The 23623-nt window shown below is 36.1% G+C and overlaps 1 protein-coding gene across 2 annotated transcripts in view; it reads left to right on the top strand.

The window, feature by feature from the left end:
• Positions 1-23623, top strand: part of cora (erythrocyte membrane protein band 4.1 like coracle) — a 316104-nt gene that overhangs the window by 286784 nt on the left and 5697 nt on the right. The window contains exons 14-15 of one of the 2 annotated variants that reach the window (XM_090410707.1): positions 5581-5865; positions 11506-11687. The exons of the other annotated variant lie outside the window; for it this stretch is intronic. Of the exons in view, the coding sequence (XP_090266833.1) occupies positions 5581-5865; positions 11506-11687 (467 nt within the window). The remainder of the gene's footprint in view (positions 1-5580; positions 5866-11505; positions 11688-23623) is intronic. 2 annotated transcript variants of the gene reach the window in all.

The following is a 23623-nucleotide window of genomic DNA, read 5'->3' as shown; positions in this document are numbered from 1 at the left end:
AATACCTAACAAAATTTACATACGTTGCTTGAAATAATTATCTCAGTATTATACACTTATAATCAATAGATTTCATTTAACATCCAGTATATATGCTCAGAGAATGGCAGTATTAGGCTTAACAACAAGAACACGATCACCATAACATATCATTCTCAAAATGTTTCATCAAACACGTCATTATATGAATAACCAAAAATATCTAACACAAGGATTTACATACGTAGCTACAAAGAAGATTTAACTGTCACAATAGCGAGATTAGGCTTAGCTGCAACGATGCCTAATCATACAATCTGATACCAAATACAAACTATTATGTCAAATGCAAAAATACTCGACACAAAATAAAGATGCTTGACTTGAAAGAAGCACCTAACTGAGAAATACACAGCCATAAAATATAATTTTTTTTTTAAATTTAAAGATGTGCACATTAGAAACGAGCCTACACTACTGCGCCGCCACCTGACCGAAGGAATGTATCTACGAAATATACTCCATGCTCTGTGTTGATCTTTTTTGGTTGTCTGACATTCTGGGTTCCACAAAGGCTTGGGATAGAATGGAAACTGAGATGGATGCTGTTGCTGCCAGGACAAAGCACTCTGTTATATATACTTTACCGTTTCATTAATAGGTGTTTGTCTGACAGTATCAGCATTAAATTTTGCAGATGAGAAAAAATGTTCCAGTCAGCCTGGTCCATTTTCCATATAAGTATTCATGTAGGTGAACATAGTTCCTGTGAGGACATTGTGCAAAGAACAGGGAAGTGATTGCTTCCATATATGTTCTCATCAACATCCATGTGAGCAGTGGAAGAATGGAAGCAAATTGTAAGATCAATTGCAGAATATGAATGGGTAGGCATATGGAAGAAAGTATTGAGTTTATTATTTAAAAAGGAGACATTATTATTATGAAGGATTCTTTCAATGATTCGACTTTGTCTATTAGTGGTGGCACTACCCCACAGAGTATTGCGACTATTAAAGTCACCCATCAAAAGTATGAGTTCAGACAGTTTCAAGATCAATTTCATTGAACTCAGCACTCAGTGGTAAATAAATTGAACAACTGTAATAAGATATCTTGTGGAGAGCCGAATCACTTCTGTTTCCAGAGCAATATTAAATTGGATATGATGGAAAGAATATGACTGCCCACTAGGATAGCTACTCCTCCATGAGCAGGACTACCTCAATTTCTGTCTTTACATAGAACAGTTAAATTTTTAAAGGTAGGGTTCTCATTGGGTCTTAAGTTTCCTGTAGACAGAAACAGAAAGGTTTGTGTTTCAGCAACATCTTGATATCATTGATATTCTGGCGAAACCCACGACAGTTCCATTGTAGAAATTTTCAATTTTTTTTTGATTTTATAGACTTCTCTGGTTTTCAGGAGGTTGTGGACTTATCTTTGTTAGATTTATATTTGTCAATTGTTTTGGGGAAGTATGGACAGCCAGTGTCCATCTTTTCCTCTGGTGGAGTGTTCAATACATCTAATCTGTTAGGGGATCAGTTGGTAAGTTTAGTTTACTTTCAATGGGTACCGAAGTATCCATTTTTACTGGGCGAGTGTTGAGTGGTTTATTTTTTAATTAATATATTTGCCATATTTTTTTTGATAAGTGGGTTTTTATCAAGTGGGACTATTTTTGAAGTTGTCTCTGGAGTAAGGTCATGTGATTGATGCACTCAACATAGAAACACTTGCAATCATAAGTTGCAGGTATGGTGAAACAGACATACAAGTTTGAGTTGCTGTTGTCACTTTTTTAATTGTTACCTTCTCAGCATAAGAGGATCTCAGAACAGGTGATGGTGGCTAGCTTTCTTTTTTGCATCCTGATATGTCTTGCTCTGTTTTAATTTTTTATATTTTGTTTTCATCTTTCACTTCTGACACGTACAAGAGTAAGCTGGATGATCTCCTTTACTTTTTTTGCAGAGCAAGATTTGTTATTATGCTCTTTACTACAACAGGTGGTAGAGCCATAACAGGCAGTTTGGGCATGCCCATATTTCTAACATTATTTAAGCATCTTAGTGGATTAAGGTTGTATGCTTTAACAGGACAGATGAGATACTCTGCTTTTATAGATGTTGAAGGCTCTTAGTTTTATCAAAAGTAAGGATGTTGTTCCTGATTGAAACTAGGTGCCCATCCCTATGTATCAGGATGTGCCTTACACATGTCACTCGCTCATACTTTAAACTCTGAACATATCTAATCAGGACCATCAAGGAGACCCCATTCTGATATCATTCCTCTACAAGAATTGAGTGTTTTATTAGGTGTTACTGTGATTTGTATTCCAACCATTGTCGTTGCTCTCAGTAGTTTCTCGGAGTGTTGCTGACACAGTGTTTCCACAAGAATATTACCAGAATTCAATTTCTTAAGTTTTGGGAGGTCCTACCAGTCCTAAACCCTTTTGAATAAAGAAGGGTGACATTTTCTGAATTGGTTTTTCACCTATTGCATGAATAATTAAAAATGTTGGTACATTCATACTAGTATCATATATCTTTTGTTTCTTATTTCTGTTTCCATATGTTGTATTTATGCTATCAGTACTTGCGTTAGGGTCACTGAAATGTTTGAGAATGAAGGATTTTTGCTCAAGGAGTTTTGGGTTCGGCACCATGGACACACACTGACCGGCAAGCAAAAACTGCACTCAGGAGTGGAACGTCAGGGCTACCTTTGATGCTATACCAGTGCTACATCAAGCCTAGAATCTCGACCCCGGACCATGGGGTCAGAGACTTACTGCAACACTGTTGACCCTTGAGGGCAAGCCCACTAGCTGAATGATCCTGTCTGGGCTATCCAGGACTGCCCATCTTGCCGAAGCAGGGGCCAAAGTAGTACAAGACTACCAGGATCCTCCTTTCCATGGGTCGCACAGCACACATGGCAGCAGGGCATTGGATTCCAGTGATGGTGGTCTGGAAAAAAGGATAGTGAAAAAGACTTAGGAGAAAATAGAGCAAAGAATGCAGGAAGAAAAGTGAACGAAAAGGGCCAGTGCCATCACTTGGAGGTCCCCTCCACTACGAATCATAATTCCAATTTTTGACCTTCTTTCTGTCATTTTTATTATTTCATAATTTCACTTTTGTAATATCTTTTTGTGGGAATATTTTTGAGCCCATTTAAGCTTGAGTAATTAGTGGATGATTTTAAAGATGTCCATATATAATGGCAAGGAAATACAGAAATCAGAAAAAGTTCTGGAAAATATGAAAGCATTCACATTCTAAAAGTTTCAAGGTTTTCAGAAGATTTTAAATGGAGGGGCTATATGATGGATATGAATATTTTTCCATATGGTAGGATATATGTCATTTAGTCTCCAAGAGTAAAGACTCTGTAGGACAGATATTTATTCTGGAACCTCCGAGCAGTTATAGGGGTGGGTGTATGTATATATATACATATGAGGAGACTTGTGTTGCCAAGCTGTTCACAATTCTACTGATGTCTTTCTTGCAAAAGATCAAAGGAGATATATTTTATTGATTTTATGTTTCTAGCAAGTAATTTGTCTGTGTTATCGATGCAGGAGTGGGGGGGGTGAGAGTCGTATCTGTCCTTTGAGATCTGGTGATTTCAAAATTTTTCTTTTAAATTGGTCTGTCTTGCTACCTTTTCAGAGAACAATTATGGTTATAGACTATGAGTGAAGCTTTTTTGAATATATAAAATGTATATTAGGAGACTTTAATCTCACCCTAAGAATAAAATTTTGTAGATCATTTTGCTTTTCACTATTATAATAGTGACGAATGGAGTGAAGTGAAGACTGGATCAGTAGCTGATATTCTGGTGGATAAATTTGTCAATCAACCCAGTTGACTGAGCAGATAGTATCTCCACTCTCCAACCAGCAACCATGGGTGTGAATTCCACTGTTTGTGAATGTGTCTTCAGGTGGTAGATGAATATCATCACTCAGTGCAGAATCGCCCCTTCTTAGTAAGACTGAAATGACTCAAAAGAGTTCTGGGTTTGATGTCTGAAGCATGGTTTATTAATAATGAATAAAACTAAATGAATTTTTATGCACATTCCACCTGGAAGATTTACAATTATTCATGTGGAACGTGCATAAAAATAATTGGATTCTGTGTTAGGTCACTGTTTACAGCAATTTCTTCCAGCTGGTTAGTAGTACAGTTAAGCTGTTGTAGAAAGCAGAAATTGAATTTATTATCCAATTTCTGCTTTCTTAGTGTTTCAGAATTTTTCAAATGTAAGTTATCAGTGCAGGTATAATCAGTGGTGAGCTATGGAAATTTTAACAAAAAAAAAAAAAAGGCCTAACTTAACCCTTATATTTTTATTGCGACTTTATAGAGCTTCTGACAGATATGATAATTCCTGTAGGATATCAATCATTAATGCTAGATCTTTTAAAAATTCCAAATTGAGAAGTCTGTTTAAAAAGCCCTTATATTTATCGTTCGATGCAAAATGCTTGCATAAAGCTGGGTAATTTCCCTACAAAGCAAGAGCCGTTCGTAAATTGCAAGCTGCCTATCGTGGTCCAAACACATGTCCGATCTTTAAAATTTTGATACCAAGGTCTTTTTCAATCGTATTTAATTCTCGTTGATTTTTTGGTGATTGATGATAAAAAGCATATAATTTATCCATAAATATTTCAAAATTATTATTTCTTTAATGTTTTTTTTTATCGAATCGTCTAATGCAAAGTGTAAACGATGAGCGCAATGCCAAATCATAACTTTGGGAAATTTTTCTAGAAGTTTGATTGCAACACCTAATTTATTTCCTAACATTACACAAGCTCCATCAGAACAAAAAGCAATGAAATGATTTTTATATAGTTATCAGAAAATCCATATGAATTTAAAGTAGCAGTTAGTAGCATGTATACAGTCCACAGTGGTATTTTCTAGTTCTACAAGATTATTAAACAAGAACAAAGGACTCGCGCGAGCCCCTTATAGCTCACCACTAGGTATAATGCTAGTGTATAGCAAAACATCAATGTATCCACTGTTTTCCCTATCTTATAAATTTTTGTTCAGCACACAACATTTTTGCATTCGATGTTATATTTAAATGTACTAAATATTGCTGTACATCAGTATGCCATTTCTAAAATCTAGTAACTTTCATTTGTCAGTTCATTTGAAATAATAAAGTTTTTCGTTTCTTCTTTTTTTTTTTTAATATATGTTTTCTCACATTATACAAGAAATCAGTAGAATAATTGCTGCTTTATTCTATTTTTAAGCCTGCCTTAAATAATCCCAAACTATATACTCTATATAGATTATTGAAAAGATGAAATTTAAATTTGAACACATTTCATAGATAAATAAATTTTCGTACAGTTTGAAGTATACTTAACCTTTAAAAATCATAAAGGGATAGTTACCCTACAGAATGCCATTAAGAATAACTTGACTTGCAATATTTTTATCTTTCTGTCTACAATACAGCAGTATTGAAAATATTTTAAGAATTTTTTTAAATATACAGCTTAATTTACTGTCCAAAAATGACTGCTATTTACTCTGTTTTTTATATCAATAGCCTGCAATTGTAAAAACAGAAACAATTAAATATGATCCAAGTATGTTGTCCAACAAACAGCATAGTACCACTTCAGTCCCATTAGTAGAAACAGAAACAAGGAAAGTAATTTACACAATGGAGCAGCCACTGACCTCAGCTTCAAGTCAAGAATCTCCACCAACCAGCAAACAAAGTCCCAAACCTTCACCTTCCCCTATACAAGAAATTCCTTTCTCACAAATGGGCGAAACCATTAGTACATCTACTGTGTCGAGCAAGACAAGGACTGTTGAAACTATCACTGTAAGTCATAGCTTCATTTCTAGATTTTATCATCACTATAATTGTTACTCTTAATGTGTTACTTTTTAGATGGATTTTGGTATGAGAGCTTAACTGATTTCAGTTATGTTCAAACTGGAAACTTCATCATCAAATTCCTGTCATGTACCCTCAAGGGGTATACAGGAAATTATGATAGTACTAAATAAAGAACTTATAATGATGTAACTTCCTATAAACAATTTTTCTCCAAATCAATCTGTTATCTGTCAAGACTCCAACTTTATCAGATCTTATATTTCTGTCTTCTAAGGCACTTTTTACTGTATCAATCCACCTATATCTTGGTCTGCTTTTTTGTATTAGGCCTATTGGCCTGTTACAGAGCTGTCCTGAGGATAAAGTGGCAAAGCCCTATGCTTCCCGGTGTGTCCTGTATCTGTATATGCGTGTGTTCATGCGGTCAGTTTGCCTGCTTACGGGAAGAAAAACTCTGCAATCCACATCCAAGACCGGCTAACTTGGCTATATCTGAGAAAGATCCTGAGCTCCTCATGTCAATGACGAGAATCGAACCCTGGTTGCAAAGGACATAGCCACTCGGCTAACACACAGACTTGGTCTTCCTGTGGATCTTTTTACTGCCACCTGGTAGAGAACACTTGTTTTGCTAATCTTTCATCTCCCATTCTCTTTAAGTGACCATACCATCTGAGATTAGCTCTGCTAACAATGTTAAGTTCTGGAAACTTTCATAGCTAAATTATTCAAAACTACGTAATCATCATACCGGAGATGGATAGTATGTTTGCTGTGATTACACATGGCATTATCATGTACAGCAGGTGCTGTTGCATTGTTCTTCAGTGAACTGGTGACCAATTCATGTCAAGTTTTACATTATTCCAAAAATATAGTGACCAAATCAAGGAGGTAATCATTTGCTTCATCAACTTCCAGAAAGCATTTGACAAAGTCCAACATATTAAAATGATTGGATTAGCTGGTAAAAACATCAGGATCATTGGAACCAAAAGTCATCTGTTCTAGTTGATGACATTATTACAGACTCCATTAACATCAAATGAAGAGTAAGGCAAGGATGCGTGCTGTTGCCTCTCCTTTTTAACATATACAAAGAAGCCATATTTCAAAAATTCTTAAAAGGAAGAGATTAACGTAAATGGTAAAATCATCAATCCGATATGCAGATGACAGCTCTCCTGGTTGACAATATTCAGGATCCTCAAAATCTTCTCAAACTAATGAACAAAGAGAGTGACCAAATGGGATTAAGAATAAATATCACCAAAACTAAATTCATGATCATAAGGCAAAAAACCAGTTCTTAATTCAGCACTTTCTTTAAACAGGAAACAAATAGAAAGAGTGACAAAATTTAAATATCTCTGATGCTGGTTAAATGAAGAATGTAATCCAGAAATTGAAATGACAAGAGAAAAATTTCTCCTGGTGAAATTAACACTGTGTAATTGCAATTTAAATTTAGAGCTTAGAATATACATAGCATTTAACATGCATATCCCCAAATCGTCTGCGAGATTGATTGAAGATGAATTGGGGATTCCAAAACCAACTGTGTACATTTTTACCGAGAGATTGGGCCTTCGTAAATTGAATTCGCGATTTGTTCCCCACAAGTTGACCGACGACCAAAAAAGTATTGAATTAAATGTCGCAAGGACTCAAACTTCCTTGAAATGATCGTTACTGGTTACGAAATGTGGTATTTTGAGTATGAGCCCGAAACAAAGCATCAGAATGCTGATTGGAGACCACCAGAAGAGGGGCATCTGAAAAAAAATCGCTTGAAGAAGTCAAAAGTAAAGACAATGCTGATTTGTTTCTATGATTCCAAAGGCATTATCCACAGAGAATTCATTCCTCCTGGCCAAATGGTCAATGGTGAATTTTATATTGAAATTTTAAAGCGATTGATTGCGAGAATGCATCGCATACTGCATGAATATTGTGACGACTGACCATTCGTCAAAACACACCGTCCCCTCTTGGCACAACACTGATGAAGGTTGCCGCTTTCGACAACAAAAAGATACAACAGGTGGCTCCACTAGTTTCTTCTATTTTTGAAAAGTTCGGTTTCTTTTTGGACAGAGGGTGTATAATAGTGATGGGAAGAGATGCCTTTAATAGAAAATGGAATTTATTCAGAAGCCTAATAAAATGTTATGTGTGGGGTGTTGCCCTCTATGCAGCTGAAACTTGGACATTGAAGAAAAAAGAAATTAAGATTTTGGAAAGCTTTGATATGCGGATTTGGAGAAGGATGGAAAAAATCAAATGGACAGATAAAATAACTAATGAAGAGGTCTTAAAAAGAGTAAAAGAAGAAAGGGAAACTAGATCAGACATATTCTGAGAGGAAATGAAATCATCAGGGATGCCATCAAAGGAAAAACAGACAGAAAAAGACTCAGAGGAAGAGTAAGGAAAACAATACTAGATGACATGCTGAATGGACACAGGTACACCTTGAAAGAGAAGACTCAGAACAGAAGAGAGTGGAAGGAAAGTTTTTGCTACTAAGAGAAGAACCTGCTCAATTGCAGAATACTTAAGAATGTTTTATTATTCCATTTCATTGACAGATGTCTAAATCTTATTAGAATTTAATTTGTAGCCCAAATAATTAAAATTATTGACTTAGATTATTTTAGTTTGAATGAGCATTTTTTCTTGAGAGATCAAATCAATAAGTTCTATATTATTTTATTATTAAATTCACTTGGTACACGTCTTGAGTTGCTCCAAATATCACTTGTCATCTGCAAAGAGTAAGGTATCTAAGATAAAGTTATGATCTATTTGGATTTCTTCTTTGTTGGTTAATCATTTGATTATTTCATTCATACTTATTCCAAATAATACTGGTGATAAGGAGCATCCCTGTCTAAGTCCTTCTGTTACTTTAAATGTTTTGGCTCTCTTCTTGACTATGATTTTATTACTGTTTTCTCATATAGGCTATAGAGTGTTTTTTTTTTTAATATACCAAAGAGTTTGTATATATATATATACAAACTCTTTGGTATATTAAAACAGGCTATAGAGTGGTTTAATAAATTTAAGTGTTTTTTTTAATATACCAAAGAGTTTGTGTGTGTATATATATATATATATATATATGTGTGTGTATGTGAGTGAGTTGAGAGAAGCAGTATCCAACTGCATACCCAAGGTTAGGAGGATAAATTAAGTGGATGAGAAGGCAAGAGTTGTAAAAAAAAGGTTAACATTATGGAGGGAATAGAAAGAAAAAGGTGATTAGCATACTCACAAGTAGTATATTAAGAAAGGCCAAATCAGGTTATGAGAGAAAATTAGCTAAGCAGGAAGCCAGAGTAAATCCAAAAGTTTTTTTTGTTATGCAACAAATAAGAGGAAAATGATTATGGTAGGAAGGTGACAGACACAAAAGAAATAATTGAGTTGATGAGTGATCATTTTTCAAATATGTATCATCTGGGTGGAGATTTTGCAGTTGCTGATGTGACAGATGCATATCAAAATTGAGGTAAATGAACAGGAGGTGTTAAACATATTGAAAACTATGAATGTGAATACAACAGTAGGACTGGATGGCATGTCAGTCCATTTACTATGTGAATGTGCAAGAGAATTGGCACTGCCTCTGATGAAGTTATTCAGTCTAAGTGTCAGCACTGGTAGGGTTCCAGGGGAGTGGAAAGATAGTAAGATCGTTTCATTACATAAAGACAGATGTCACAAACTACAGACCAATTAAAATATCAGGAGTGGTGGTTAAAGGTAAAAAATCCAACAGCAGGTGGATAGGGATGTGATATTTTGTAGTGGGCATATGGCTTTGTAAAGGGTCTTAGTGATTTATTCACAGTTTATAATCAACTGACAGTGGAAATGGATACACCATGATACTGCTGGACTGTACAGAGGCATTTGACAGACTACCACTATTACAAAAGTTGGAGTAAATGGGAATGGATGTGAAACTAGTAGCATAGATAGGGAGAGTGGCTGACAGACACCAGAGAGAGCAGAATCTAGGAGAATGAGAGCGACTAGCAGAGTACCTCAGGATTATGTACTAGGGCCACTAATCTTTAATTTGTATATTATCAATATAGGGAAAGCTATAAGTGGGGGCAATTGGCAACCTGGGCAAATAATAATGATTGCCAGTTTAATGTTACAAAATGTAAGGTTATTTACTTTGGGTTGAAAAGGTTACATATGGTGTAGCACATTGATGGTACTGGATTGCAAGAAATTGATAAGAATAATGGTGTACAGGGGGTATATTACAAAAGCTGATAAAATAGATAGCTCAAAGGAGTACTTGGATGTTGAAAAACATGGCAACAAATAAAAGATAGGAAAGTTATTATCCCTCTTTATAAGGTATGATTTGGCCACATCTTCACTTCTGTACACAGATTTGATAGTGAGAGGCATGTGGAATGCTTCCTATGAGGATAGGTGGGGGTTACAAAAGTTAGCTGATGGGCATGATAGAATCTTGTAAGATATTAAAGGAGTTTTATAAAATTGATGCAAAGGAAATTTTTTAATATATGACAGATAGTCACAGAACTAGGGGTCATTGGTGGATGAGTTTAAGGAGAGGTATGATTAGTTTTGCGAGTATAAAGATTAGTGTGGGTCTTCCATGGAGATACTGTATAATAGTAGTAATGATATCTTTCAAATGCTGTTTTATAATCTGTGAGTGCTAAATGCATTTATAAGTTGAATTCTTTTCTCTGTTCAATTAGTAGTTTAAAGATGAATGTAGGATCTATGTACAATCTTTCTTTTCTAAAACATGGTTGATTCCATTCTTCAGTATTTTAGCATATATCTTAACTATTTAATAAACTTATTCCTCTGTATCCTTTCCTTTAATGTTACATAGTGATCTGTATTCATTTTGATAAATTATGGAGGTTACTACTGTGTTAAGATTAATTACTTTCATTTCTCTACATTTCGACCTTCATATTAAGGTTATTATTTGGAGTATACACACATTCATATACCGTATGTTCTCTCCCTTCTTGTCATGTAGTGAGAAACAGGCTTCAGTGTCAATCCTATAAAACTCCTTTAATAACTTAAATGCTTCTCTCATGCTCCTCATTTTCGCCTATCAGCTAATTTTTGAAGCCTACGTACAGTTAATCTGTTTTCATAGGAGCATTCTACAGACCTGTCACTCACCTCTGGATCCTCTCCACAATTTCTTCATTCCTTTATGAACTTAGAGTATAATGAAATAAAAACCAATTAATACTGAAACATTCCATGGCATAGTGTTTGTTTGTTGGTACTAGTACCATTGTTTACTTTGAAGTTCTTCTAATGGTCAGAATGTTAATTAACAGTTTTAAAAAGAGTTCCAGTATGTTAAGATAAACTAACTGTAGATAAGATATTTGCATGACAAAGAATCTCCTGGTGCATTCAGTCTTTTTTAGGCTCAGACACATTGCTTCTATTTACTTTTAAAACAGAGGATGCTGGAAGTGTGTTTAAGTAAAGAGAGATAATTTAGTGACTGTTGTTTACTGATAATGATAAATTGAGTTTTGTGATTGTACAATCTATATATATATATTTTGTTTTTTAATTTGCTTCCAGTACAAAGTGGAGAAGGATGGTGTTATTGAAACTCGAGTAGAGCAAAAAATTACTATCCGAAGTGATGGGGACCCGATTGACCATGATCAAGCTTTGGCTGAAGCCATACAGGAAGCTACGATGATGAATCCTGATATGACTGTAGAGAAAATAGAAATTCAGAAACAACCAGCCTCTCATTAGTAAGTTTTGCATAATCCTTATAGTTTTGATGTAAATAATTTCTCTTAAAGCAGCATGATCTTAACTTGGATGCATTTTGTCCCTTTCCTGCAAAAGGATCACACACAGTGCTGAAACACCCACTGGTAGCTTGATTGATTTAGGACAGGAACATTCTATGTTCCTGTCCTAAATCTTCATCTGTTGTTTCTCAAACTCTGGAGACTATGTTTTCTCTAAGTAGAGGTTAACTTGGATACCTATCATTAAATCTTTTCAACAGTCTCTCCACGGAGACAGGAAAACAGTGATAAAAGACATTTCAGACTGCTGACATTTGTTACCATTTGGCCATTGAACTGCTTTCAATTCTTGAGATATGGCCCTTATCATCCTCCCCAGGTTTCAATACTAGCTTCCAAGACTATTTTTCATCATTAATATACAACTTGAATAGGAATAACCCAATTGCACCAATGGGCACCCTCCATTTAGGTGAGATACGAATTTAATTTTCTGATGTGAGACCACTGCTCCACTTCTTATACACCTGAGGTGGCTTGAGAAAGTTCCATGTCTAGAGAGTAGAGAGAGGTTTCTGGACTATGTAAAAATTAAATAAGGCTCCCAAGAGCAATAAGCTTCAAGTTAATATATTTTATAAACAATTTTTTTTTAGAAAATGTATCCAATTGCGATTTGCAATGCATATTAAAAAAATTTCATGAACACTAACTGTTTAATGTGAAGAATGAGGTTGATATGTTTGCACTTTAGCAGAAGTTTGGATGGATTGGGGGATGGGGACGTTTGTGGAATTTAAGGATTTTCTTTGAACATTGCAGATGAAAAATATTATTCAACAAAATGTAAACTATTATATGTGATCTTGATCCATCTGTTCTCTAGTGTTTTGATTTCTCTACAATACCATGTAAGAATTAGGAAGGCTTAAAGCTTTGCATGCCCACTCTGTTTAAAAAGAAAAAACATCAGTGCAGGAATTAGCCATCTGGGCTGATATTCAACTTTTCTGAATGCTCTTGTGTGTAGCATTCTAGCCTTTTCATTTTTCAGATGTTTTGGCCTGTTTGAGCTGCAGTATGGCAAAATTTGAAATTCTAAATTAAATTGACAATACATCCTTAAAACTTAAGATTTGACATCTGTAATTTAGGAATTTTGTGGGACAGCAATATTTTTGTCAATTAAAAGTATTTCTGAATTTTTGTGGGTGTGTGTATATATATATATTTTTTTCCTTTTACAACACTATATATGTTCTTTCTTTTCCTACAAAAAGAGTATCCAGAGTATCTCTAGCAAGTGATTCTTGGACATCACATTATCAAACAATGTTCTCTGAAATCCATTTTTTAAAATCCCATACATGAGAGAATAGACAACCTGTAAGTATGTTAATACCATGGAGAGGCAAGAAGGAACCTGTTCATCTTTAGTTTGAAGAGCTGTAGATTGTATTTCCTGGAAGCACCTAGGATAAGAGATAAATGAGAAGTTTGTTCTGTGGGTATGGAGTTGAACTGTGAATGAGTGTTGAGTAGTTGCTGTATTTAACAGGGAGTGGAAGAATTATTGATGCCACTTCTGATGAACATTGGCCATGGAAGTATTTGTAGAAGATGAAAGCAGCAGAGATGGTGTGAAAGTGAGAGATTGCTCATGTACAAATTGTATTCAACAGTTGGGCAGATTTATGTATAGGATTAACAACTGTTCAGAGTTGAAATAATGCCTTGAGCAAAAGAGTAATCCTAATTTTTGGATGCCAAGGATGCATTACAGTTATGTGCCTATGCATCTAATGACAGAATTTCATGCCATCAGGATGTTGCCAGTTAAACAAGGCTCTCATTGTTTAACTGGGCCATGATCAGGTAACTAGGGCAAAGTCAGCTACTGGAAAAAATCCCAAAACATCTCAACTCAACATCAGCAGAGTTCAAGATTGGTAGCATGAATGGGAAAGAAATGGAATAGCAGAAGTACCAGACAAAGAGGGGAGTAGATATAGTATTCAACATTAATATGAAGATTCTTGAATGGTTGAGGAACTGAAAAAAGAGATTTATTTGCACCTATGGTCCCACAGAAAGTTGTACTAAGGAAGAAATGGACGAAGTTTTTGGAGCATTAGCTGCCTTTGGCTGACACAATGAAAAAGGAAAAGTTGGTCTTTGTTGGAAATCTAAACAGCAGAGTAAGGAAATGATTACCAGACATATAGAAATGTTTTGACAAAATTTGGAGAAAATAGCAAAGTTAATAATAATGGCAAATGCCTGCTGGATTTCTGTTCACAACATGGACTAGTTATTACTAACACCATGTTCCAACATAAAAATATGCAAGAAATAAAAATCCCATTGAGTATGTTATAGTTGACAGAGGTTTGGAAATAGGAAGTGATCACTGTTTAGTTTTGATTTGGGTAATATTGAAAAGAAGAGTGTAAGAAAGTTTTAAAACGAATCAGAGCTGAACTGTAGACTGAAATGCATAAAGATTCATTGAGCAAGAGAGGCATGTGGTGAGATTGTCTGCAAGGATAGAAAAGAAGAAAGCATATCAAAAGTTCCTAGCAAGGAAGTCAGCTTGTGCTCTTAGAGAATACAGAGCTGTAAGAAAGCAAAGCATTCTATGAAACTAGCTAAACAAAAGTCATGGGAAGACTTTGGTAAGAACATAGAGAATAAATATCAGGAAGGTGGCAAAATATTCTGGAGGCTATTGAAACAGCTTAGAAATGGAGGAAAGAATACTATATATAAAAGAAATTAGAGGGGATAAAGATATTCTAGATGTCTGGAGTGATTACTTTGAAAGACTGCTAAAATGAAACAAGTGGTGGTAGAAAACTCCCAACAGAAATGCATATCCATACTTGAAGTAGAAAAAGTCAAAAAGCATCTGAAATAGAAAAAATTCGACTTTACGGAGGCTGCATTGCAAAATTTTGAGTAATCTTGAGAATATAGTAAGGAATTTTGTTTAAGTTTTATAGATCTGGAAAAGGCATGTGACAAGAGGAAAGCTGTTCAAAATGCTATAGTTATGATGTAAATGGGACATTATATCAAGCAATACGTAGTCTCTATTTAAGTTCTTTACTTTGTGCAGATAATGTTATACTTCTAAATAAATCTAGTACAAATCTGCAAGATACTTGAATAAATGGTGTAATAAAGACAATGAAAATATCAGCTATCCTGAATGGTGAACCTACAGAACAAATAAAATTTTTAGTGAAGATGGTAAATTAAATGTGGAAATAAACAACAGAATTAGTAAAGTTAATAAGAAATAAATTTGTCAAAATACAAAACCAGTTTCAAGTTATGGATTTCAGAGTTCTGTTAGAAACAAAACATTTGATTAAAGAATGGAGAGCGCTGAGAAAGATTAGTGGAGTGAACAGATGACATCAATAGGAAAGAACGTGTCCTTTATTAACATTCAAGAATTTGTTAGTAGAGCTAATCGGAGGTGGTATGATCACTTAAACAGAATGGGAAAGGAAAGATTAGCAAATCAAGTCTTTTCCAGGTTGGCAGGGAAAAAAAAACCCAGAGGAAGACCAAGATGTAGATGGATTGATACAATAAAGGGCGCTAGTGGGTCAGGCGCTACGAACGTGCTTTGAAGAGCTCCTGATTCAGATAAGTTTTACTAGGAATAATTAAGTATATATGCGTAATTGTTTAAGTAAGAGCGGCTGTAAACGTTGTACGCTACCGATAGTATTAGTGTGGGTTTTTTTTTCTTGCTTAAACTAAATACGAAAACGTTAATATTAGACCTAGTAACCTGCAGAGAAAAAAAAATGGCGGCTGCATTGTCATTCCACGATTTTAATTTGGATTTCAGTAGGTTCGTTAAGTGTGAGGTCTGTTATATGTATTCCTTCGATTACATAAATGATTTGTGGATGTTTAGTGCGGATGGAAGAAGGGTGTGTGCGAAATGTGACCTGAACGAGGAATTGATGAATGCGAATATGAAGTTGATGACAGAAAGTGCTAGTACCGATTGTGTCGTGAGTGCACGTTTGAAAGAGAATGGCGAGAAAGACAGGCGAAAAAATGTTAAAAAATCAGGAAAAAAGAAAAAGAGCGATTTGACAACCGTAACGGATGTTAAAAGGGACGAAAGTGAGGCGGAAAGAAACGAAATTGAGAGAACGAATGAAAGTAGAAATGGCGTGGTGCAGAAACCGCAAGTAAAAAAAATCGAAAGAATGAATGATAGCGAAAAAAGAATGACTGATGGCGAAAGTTGGACGCATGTTGGAACGAAAGTACGGAAACAAAGAAGGATGAATGAGAGGGAAAGTGAGAAGAGAGGGTCGAGAGTTAGAAAGATTTAATGATAGAGTGAATGCGTCGCGAGGTTCAGAAGGTGAATTGGATTGGATGAAGCAAGAAATGAAATGGATGCGGAATGAAATTAAGAGAATGCAGGTCAAAACTATTAAAATAAATCATGATGGCATGAAAGAGTTAACAAAAGATGAGCGAGTGGCGTTGTATGGCGACTCCATTATTAAAGGTGTGCTAGAGGATAAAATGCACAAGGTATGTTTTCCAGGCGGTAAAATGAGTAGAGTGATTGAGGCATTGAACATGAGGCGGGAACGAGCAAAAGAGTTAATTGTATTAATTGGAACAAATGATTTGAGAGAGAACAAAGAGCATGTCAAAATGAATGTCAGGAGACTGCTTGGAAAGATAAAGGAGAATAGTGTGACAGGAAGGGTGGTCAGTGTGTTGCCTAGGTATGATTGTGGTGAAATGAGGCGGAGAGCAAGGATTATGAATGATATTCTGGCTGAAATGTGTGAGGAGATGGGAGTACAGTTTGTTAATGTGTGGAATGAGTTTGAGGGACGAAGTGAGCTGTATGGGAGCGATGGACTGCATTTGAGTGGTTATGGTGTGAGTCGCTTGGAGAGACTGCTGCTGGAAGGTAGAGAAGTGAATAGAGAGAATGAATCAGATCAAGAGGAGAGTGATGTGGAAGAGCAGGAGAGTAAGACAGGAGAGATTGAAGGAGTGGAAATGAATGTGGAAGTGAGTGGTATGAGTATAGATAATGAGAGAATGGGTGTGCAAGAGGAGCAGGGAAACGGGGAGGCTCAGGGTGGACAGGGATACACAGCGTGAGAAAGGTGGATGCTGCAAGAGGAGGTGAGAGAATGTGTAGGCAGGAAAGTAATGGGATGATCAGGGATCAAAAGGAAACAGATGGAATTGCAAAGGGTTCTAAAATGAAGAAGCAGAAAGGGAAATGGCCCCAGTCCAGCATGGAGAGATCACATCGAGTGAGTGGTATCAGTGGAACTAGCTGTAGATCCAGAAATGAGTTGTTGTGTTTGTATACCAATGCTAGAAGTATAAGAAACAAGGCAGATGAAATGGTTGCACTAATTGCGTCTGTGCACCCAGAGATTGTCGGAATAAGTGAGACATGGTTAGATGAGGATGACATCCTGACAGGAATAGAGATGGAAAGGTATGATGTGTTTCGTGAGGATAGAAGGGGTAAAAAGGGAGGGGGAGTGCTATTGATGATAGAGAAAGAGTTATGTCCATACAAGGTAGAGATGCAAGGGGGAAATGGGGCCAGTGGTTTTGAGGCAGTATGGTGTGAGATAGAGGTGAATAGAATCAAATACTTGGTGGGATGTTGTTATAGACCTGGTAATGTGGATGGTGGTGATAGTGAAATGTATAGTCAAATAAGCCAAGCAAATAAGAAAAGGGTGATCATTATGGGTGATTTTAATTATGGCAATATAGACTGGAATGAAGAGATAGCAACTGGAAGTAAAGAAAATGAGTTTCTTGAGTTTTTGAGGGATAACTACCTCAGACAGTATGTAACAGAGGGCACAAGAGGATTAAGGGTCTTGGATTTGGTCATCTCATCGGAGGATGTAATTATCAATGAGGTATCAAATCATCCACCAATTGGTGAAAGTGACCATGAGGTGATTACTTGGGTGGTTGCCAGCAGTGCAAGGACCCCTGTGAAAAAAGGGTATATGTGGAACTACAAGGGGGGTGATTATGAAGAGCTCAGGAGACAGCTTGCAGGTGTAGCATGGAATGAGGAGTTAGCTGGAAAAGAGATCAGTGCAGCTTGGGGGATTTTCAAAAAATATTTAGTGGATGCAATGTCTAAATGTATACCACGGGTGAGAAGGTTAAATAAGTTAGGTGTGAGATGGATGAATAAAGAGATTAAGCATGCAATACAGAGAAAAAGGGCATTGTGGAGGCAGCATAAGAGAAGTGGAAGTAACCAATTTCATGAGTTCTACAAAGACCAGGCAAGGAGAGTGACTTGGTTGGTGAGAGTAGCTAAAGAGAGGTATGAACAGCAGTTAGCTAATGAAGCTAAAAAGAATCCTAGGGAGTTCTTTCGATATGTAGCCAGCAAAAGAAAGAATGATTATGGAAGGATGACATTGATTGGAGGAAATGGTATAAAGACAGCTGTTGCAGAATGTGTGGTGGAGATACTTAATGAGCAGTTCATAAAGATCTTTCAATCTTGTGAATGTGACTTCATGGAGAGATTAAGAGCAGTTGATGATGGGGAGGAGAGACTGACTGTAAGTGAGCAAGAGGTGTTTGGGGAGTTGAGTAAACTAGATGTAAATAAGGCTGTGGGACTTGATAATATATCACCACGTATTCTGAAGGAATGTGCCAGAGAGTTGACACCTGCCTTGACATATTTTTTTAATACGAGTCTTGCACTTGGTCAAGTCCCTAAAGAGTGGAAGGAGGGCAAGATTGTGCCACTTCATAAAGGAGGTGATCGAACTCAAGCATCAAACTATAGGCCTATCTGTGTGTCGGGTGTTGTGGTTAAGTTGTTGGAGAAGCTTGTGAGAGCTAGAATCCAGAGTTGGGTTGACAACAATGGTATAATCTTTGATGGACAGCATGGATTTGCTAAAGGGAGGTCGTGTTTTAGTAATCTACTTACTTATTACAATAAAGTGACTGCTTCCTTGGACAGAGGAGAAGGATACACAGTAATATACTTGGATTTCGCAAAAGCTTTTGATAGAGTGCCTCATGATAAGTTGACAGTCAAACTAGAGCAGATGGGATTGGATATTAGATTAGTGCATTGGATTGGAGACTGGCTATCTGATAGGTATCAACAAGTTGTGTATGGGGGTGCAATATCCAGGAAAAGGAAAGTCACTAGTGGAGTGCCTCAGGGATCTGTTTTAGGGCCATTACTATTTAACTTGTATATTAATGATATTGGCGAAGATTTGGATGGAGATATTCAGTTGTTTGCAGATGATGCAAAGTTGGGAAGAACCATAAAGAGTAGTGAAGATGTTGTGGCCTTGCAAGAAGACTTGAATAAATTGAGTGATTGGGCAAGCAAATGGGGGTGTGAGTTCAATGTTGCAAAATGTAAGGTTTTAAAATTTGGAAAACAAAGATGGGATGCAGAATTTATGCTTGGTAAGAATATATTGTTGGAAGTAGAGGAAATAAGAGATCTGGGAGTGATAGTGGATAAAGATCTAAAATTTAGGGGTCACATCGCCAAAATTGTGAAGACAACACAAAGACTTCTGGGAATGATGAGGAGGACACTGACGTGTAGAAGTAGGGAGATTCTTGTTCCATTGTATAAGGCTTTGATTAGGCCACACATGGACTATTGTGCCCAGATTTGGTCACCTGGTTTTCAGAAGGATGAGGAGATGTTGGAAAGGGTCCAAAGGCGACTGACTAAGGTAGTTTCTGACCTCTGGAATGTTGAGTATGAGGAAAGATTGAAAAGATGTAATTTGCAGAGACTAGTGGAGAGAAGGAAGAGGGGAGATATGATAGAGACCTACAAGTTGGTAAGGGGTTGCTATAGGATCAATGGTGGAGAAGTTCTACAGCGAATAGTGGGAGATCAGGGGAGAACCAGAGGTCATCCCTGGAAACTGTATAAAGAGGATGTGAGTAGGGGAGTGAGAGGCAGGTTTTTTTCGTGCAGAGTTGTGAATGATTGGAATGCCTTGCCTGAGAGTGTGGTGTCTGCAAGGAGTTTGAATGTGTTTAAGACCCGGTATGATGAGATGTGTGTGAGATAAAAGGACCTCCTAGATGAGTCTTTGACTCCATGAGGTCTTGTTTAATAATAATAATAAAAAGTGCCAACAGAAATATAAGATCTGATAATGTTGTAGTTTTGACAGATTAATTTGGAAGAAAGTTGTTAATCATAAGTTAGTAATGGTGAATCTTCTTCATATAGTACCATCATAATTATTCTTTACACTGCATGAGGGTATACATATCAGGAATTGGATGATAACCCCTGAAAGTAATGTTTTCCCCACACCCACTGGCTTGATTTGGAACTAAAGACCTCCAGAGGTCACTACCAACCACTTTGGGAATCCCTGAAGAATCAGAAGATAGGAAGCATTTTAATGGAAAGGAAATCGAACTTGCAGAAGAACTGGAAAATTACCATGCAGACATAATTGGCATCACTGAGACAAAGAAAACAAAATTAGGTGGATCTTACTAAATAAGTATAACATCAAGTAAAGGAAGGTGTAGTGATAGCATGTCGATGGAATTGCCTTCCAGTCAAGACGTTTAGAGTTATTTGGGAAAAGTTCAAAATGAGACTTATTTGTCCTATGGTCTGACAAATGTTTCTCCTAAGGAAGAAGTGGAGGAATTTTTCGAGTTCATTAGAGCAGGCAGGCTGCTGCCACAAAGAAAATCAGAAAAAAAGCCCCTTGGAGATCTAAACTGCAGAGTAGGAAATGAATCCCAACAAGCATTTTATTATTATTATTACATGACACCTCCAGGGAGTCAAGACTGATCGAGGGATGGCACCTACTCTACAACTTTCCATTTCCACCGAAAATTTGGAAGAAAATGCAAGGCTAATAATAATTGTAAGCATCTGTTGAATTTCTACTCAGAATATAGGCTAGTAATTACTAACACCATGTTCCAACATAAAGATATGCACATGTTGACATGGAGAGAAGACACAAGAAATAAGAAAAGTCACATTGACTATGTCATTGTTGATAGCAATATCATCATACTGGTTCAGGAGAGTGTACCAAAGATTTGAAATTGGAAGCAATCATCATATAGTTTTAGGTAGAATAAAAATGAATATCACATTGAAACAGTATGTAACAAAGTTTTAAAAAGAATTCAAGTTGAGCAGCTTTTATGGGTAAACTTCTTTTTAGTTTTTAATATAAATGATACAAACATTATTGAAGAAAAATTGAAACAAATTAAAGATGCCAAGAAATTATATTCTTGGTTTAATCATTTATCCAAATGTAACAAATGAAGTTTGCATGTGAAGTATCTTCATGACTAGCTAATTGTATATATAGAGGCTATGACTTCACATACTTCACATCAGTTGTGCTAGTCAGGGCTCGCATTCAGAAATGAGTTCACAGAGATCTCTACTTTGCAACGAATAGCATGAGTTTACTAAGGGAAATTCGTGTTTTAGCAACTTGCTCACATTCTATAATAATGTTACTATTGAGTATACCATGATACTTTTAGATTTTGCTAAGGCTTTTGATAGAATACAGCATGGCAGATTGTTGCATAAATTGGTGAATATGGGATTGAATTATAAACTGTTGGCATAGATAAGGCATGATTCAAGGTAATTGGTGGTGTGCCACAAGGATCAGTCCTTGGTCCATTGTTATTCAATTTGTACATTAATGACATTGAGAATGATTTGAAGAGGCTGGAATTGTGGGCATGTGAAAATGGCTGTCAGTTCAGTGTTAATAAATGTAATGTTATATGATTTGATGTGATTAGATATCACAATGTTGTATTATATTGGTGGGATTATGCTAGAAGAAACTGATCAGACTAGGGATCTTAAAGTTTTGGCAGACAGGAAGTAGAAGTATAACAAAAATTTTAAATACAACTCAGAGAATAATTGCAATTCTGAAACAAACCTTGACATGTAAAGACAAGGAAGTCATTTGCCTCTTTACAAGGCCTTGATAAGACCTCACTTGGACTATTGTGTGCAGGTCTGTCTCCCGGTTTCTGTGGTGATTTTGATACAATGTACAAAGGAGAGTTTTAAAAATGATATCTGGATTATGGAATACTGATTATTAAGACAAACTGAAAATTTGTAGACTGCAGACACTAGCAAACAAGAGAAAGAGAGGAGATATGAATCAGACTTACAGAATTTCAGTAGATGGAATTTTTCATTTTATGTAGGATGTGAAAAGATGCTGTCAAGAGGGGGGGGGGGCTGGATTTTTCTCTCAGTCTGGTGCATGATTGGAATGAATTACCATTGGACAGTGTGTGTTCAAGTAGCATGAATGAATTCAAGAACACATAACAGCTTGTGGAAATATTTTAGCTTCCCTCCCTCCACGAGTTCCTGACTCTCTGGAGGTCTCTAATAATAATGCAATGCATTATTGGGAACGGCTACTACCCAGATTGGTTTGACCTTTATTGAGGTCTCATTACTGGGAGCCAAACCCAGAATAACTGTTTGTTGTCTTTTTTTTTTGTACTGCTTTTGCTCATATCCCTGCTGACTTGTAGGGTTATATTTCATTAACCTCGTTAATTATCTTAAAATATTTGCTCTCAATATCTACAGAACTGCCAAACCACAGAAACTTATGTATTCAAACTACATACAAAACTCAAGAGTGGCTGTGTTTTGCATTATGAGATACTAAGGTAATTGATGTGAAGTTATTAGCCTCTATATACAAGAAGCCAAGAATATAGTTTCTTGACATCTTTATTTATAATCTACTCAACTGTAAAAAACTTTTTCATTTTTTTAGAGTTTTCAAAAACAAGAACCAAACCTTGGAGTCTCAGTATCAAACAAACTCTGAGGAAAACATGATACAGCTAGAGAGGCATCTGGTGAAGTTCTCTGTTAGGATAGAAAAATAAGAACACCATAATGGATACAAGAAGTAGCCATGGAAAAGAGAATGCAGACTGAAAGTTCCTGGCAAATAAGTCAGCAGATGACCTAAAAACAAATGTAAAAGAGCCAAGCTATGTATAAAAGTAGTTAAAAAAAGTTATGGGAAGAATATAGAAAATAAATATCAAGGTGGTGGCAAAATGTTACAGAGGTTATTTAAAAAGCTTAGAAATGGAGGAAAGAGTACTGTGAAAGGAATCCAAAATGATAACAGTGACAAACACTTGTGGACATCTGGGGTAATTCTTTTGCAAGGACCTGAATGAAACAATCAGTGACAGAACAGTACAAAAAATCTTCAAGAGGAATGCAAACAGGTATTTTATGTCTTTTTATCTTAAGTTAAAAAAAAAGCAGTCAAAAACTTGAAATGTGGAAAGGCAGCTGAAGTTTTGCAGTAACTGTATTGGATGATTCAGCAGGCCTGGTCAGAATGTTGAATTCAAGATGTTTGGAGTAGAGCTCTCATAATTTGTATCTGTAAAAAAAAGGGAATTAAGCTGAATGTGAGAATTAGACCGAGAAAAATGTGGAAGATTAAGCTGGATTCTGGCCAAATAGAAGTTATCAATATCAGATTTTCACTTTATAAGAAATCATGGGAATATAGCAAATATCTCTAAGTTTTGTGGATCTGGGAAAGGCATATGACAAGGTGCCCTGGTAAAAGCTTTTCAAATCACTGCAATTATATATAGCAGTAGGTCGGTTTCATGCAAAATTGGGTTTAAGACAAGAGTGCACACCAACTGTTATTCATCATCTATATGGATTGAATTATGTAATGAAATAAAGTGGCATTAAACCTAATATTTAGAATTGGAGATATTAAACTTAGCTCTTTGCTTTATGAAAGTGATTTAGTCCAGTGCAGGTCTCCAGGATTCTCCAACTAAATTGAATAACAGCTGTA

This window comes from Typopeltis vanoorti, chromosome 20, assembly GCF_054136105.1.
Source record: "Typopeltis vanoorti isolate ZY-2024b chromosome 20, IOZ_Tvanoo_1.0, whole genome shotgun sequence".
Taxonomy (NCBI): Eukaryota; Metazoa; Arthropoda; class Arachnida; order Uropygi; family Thelyphonidae; genus Typopeltis; species Typopeltis vanoorti.
Note: the sequence above shows the minus strand (reverse complement) of the source record. Positions and strands in the feature narration are given on the sequence as shown.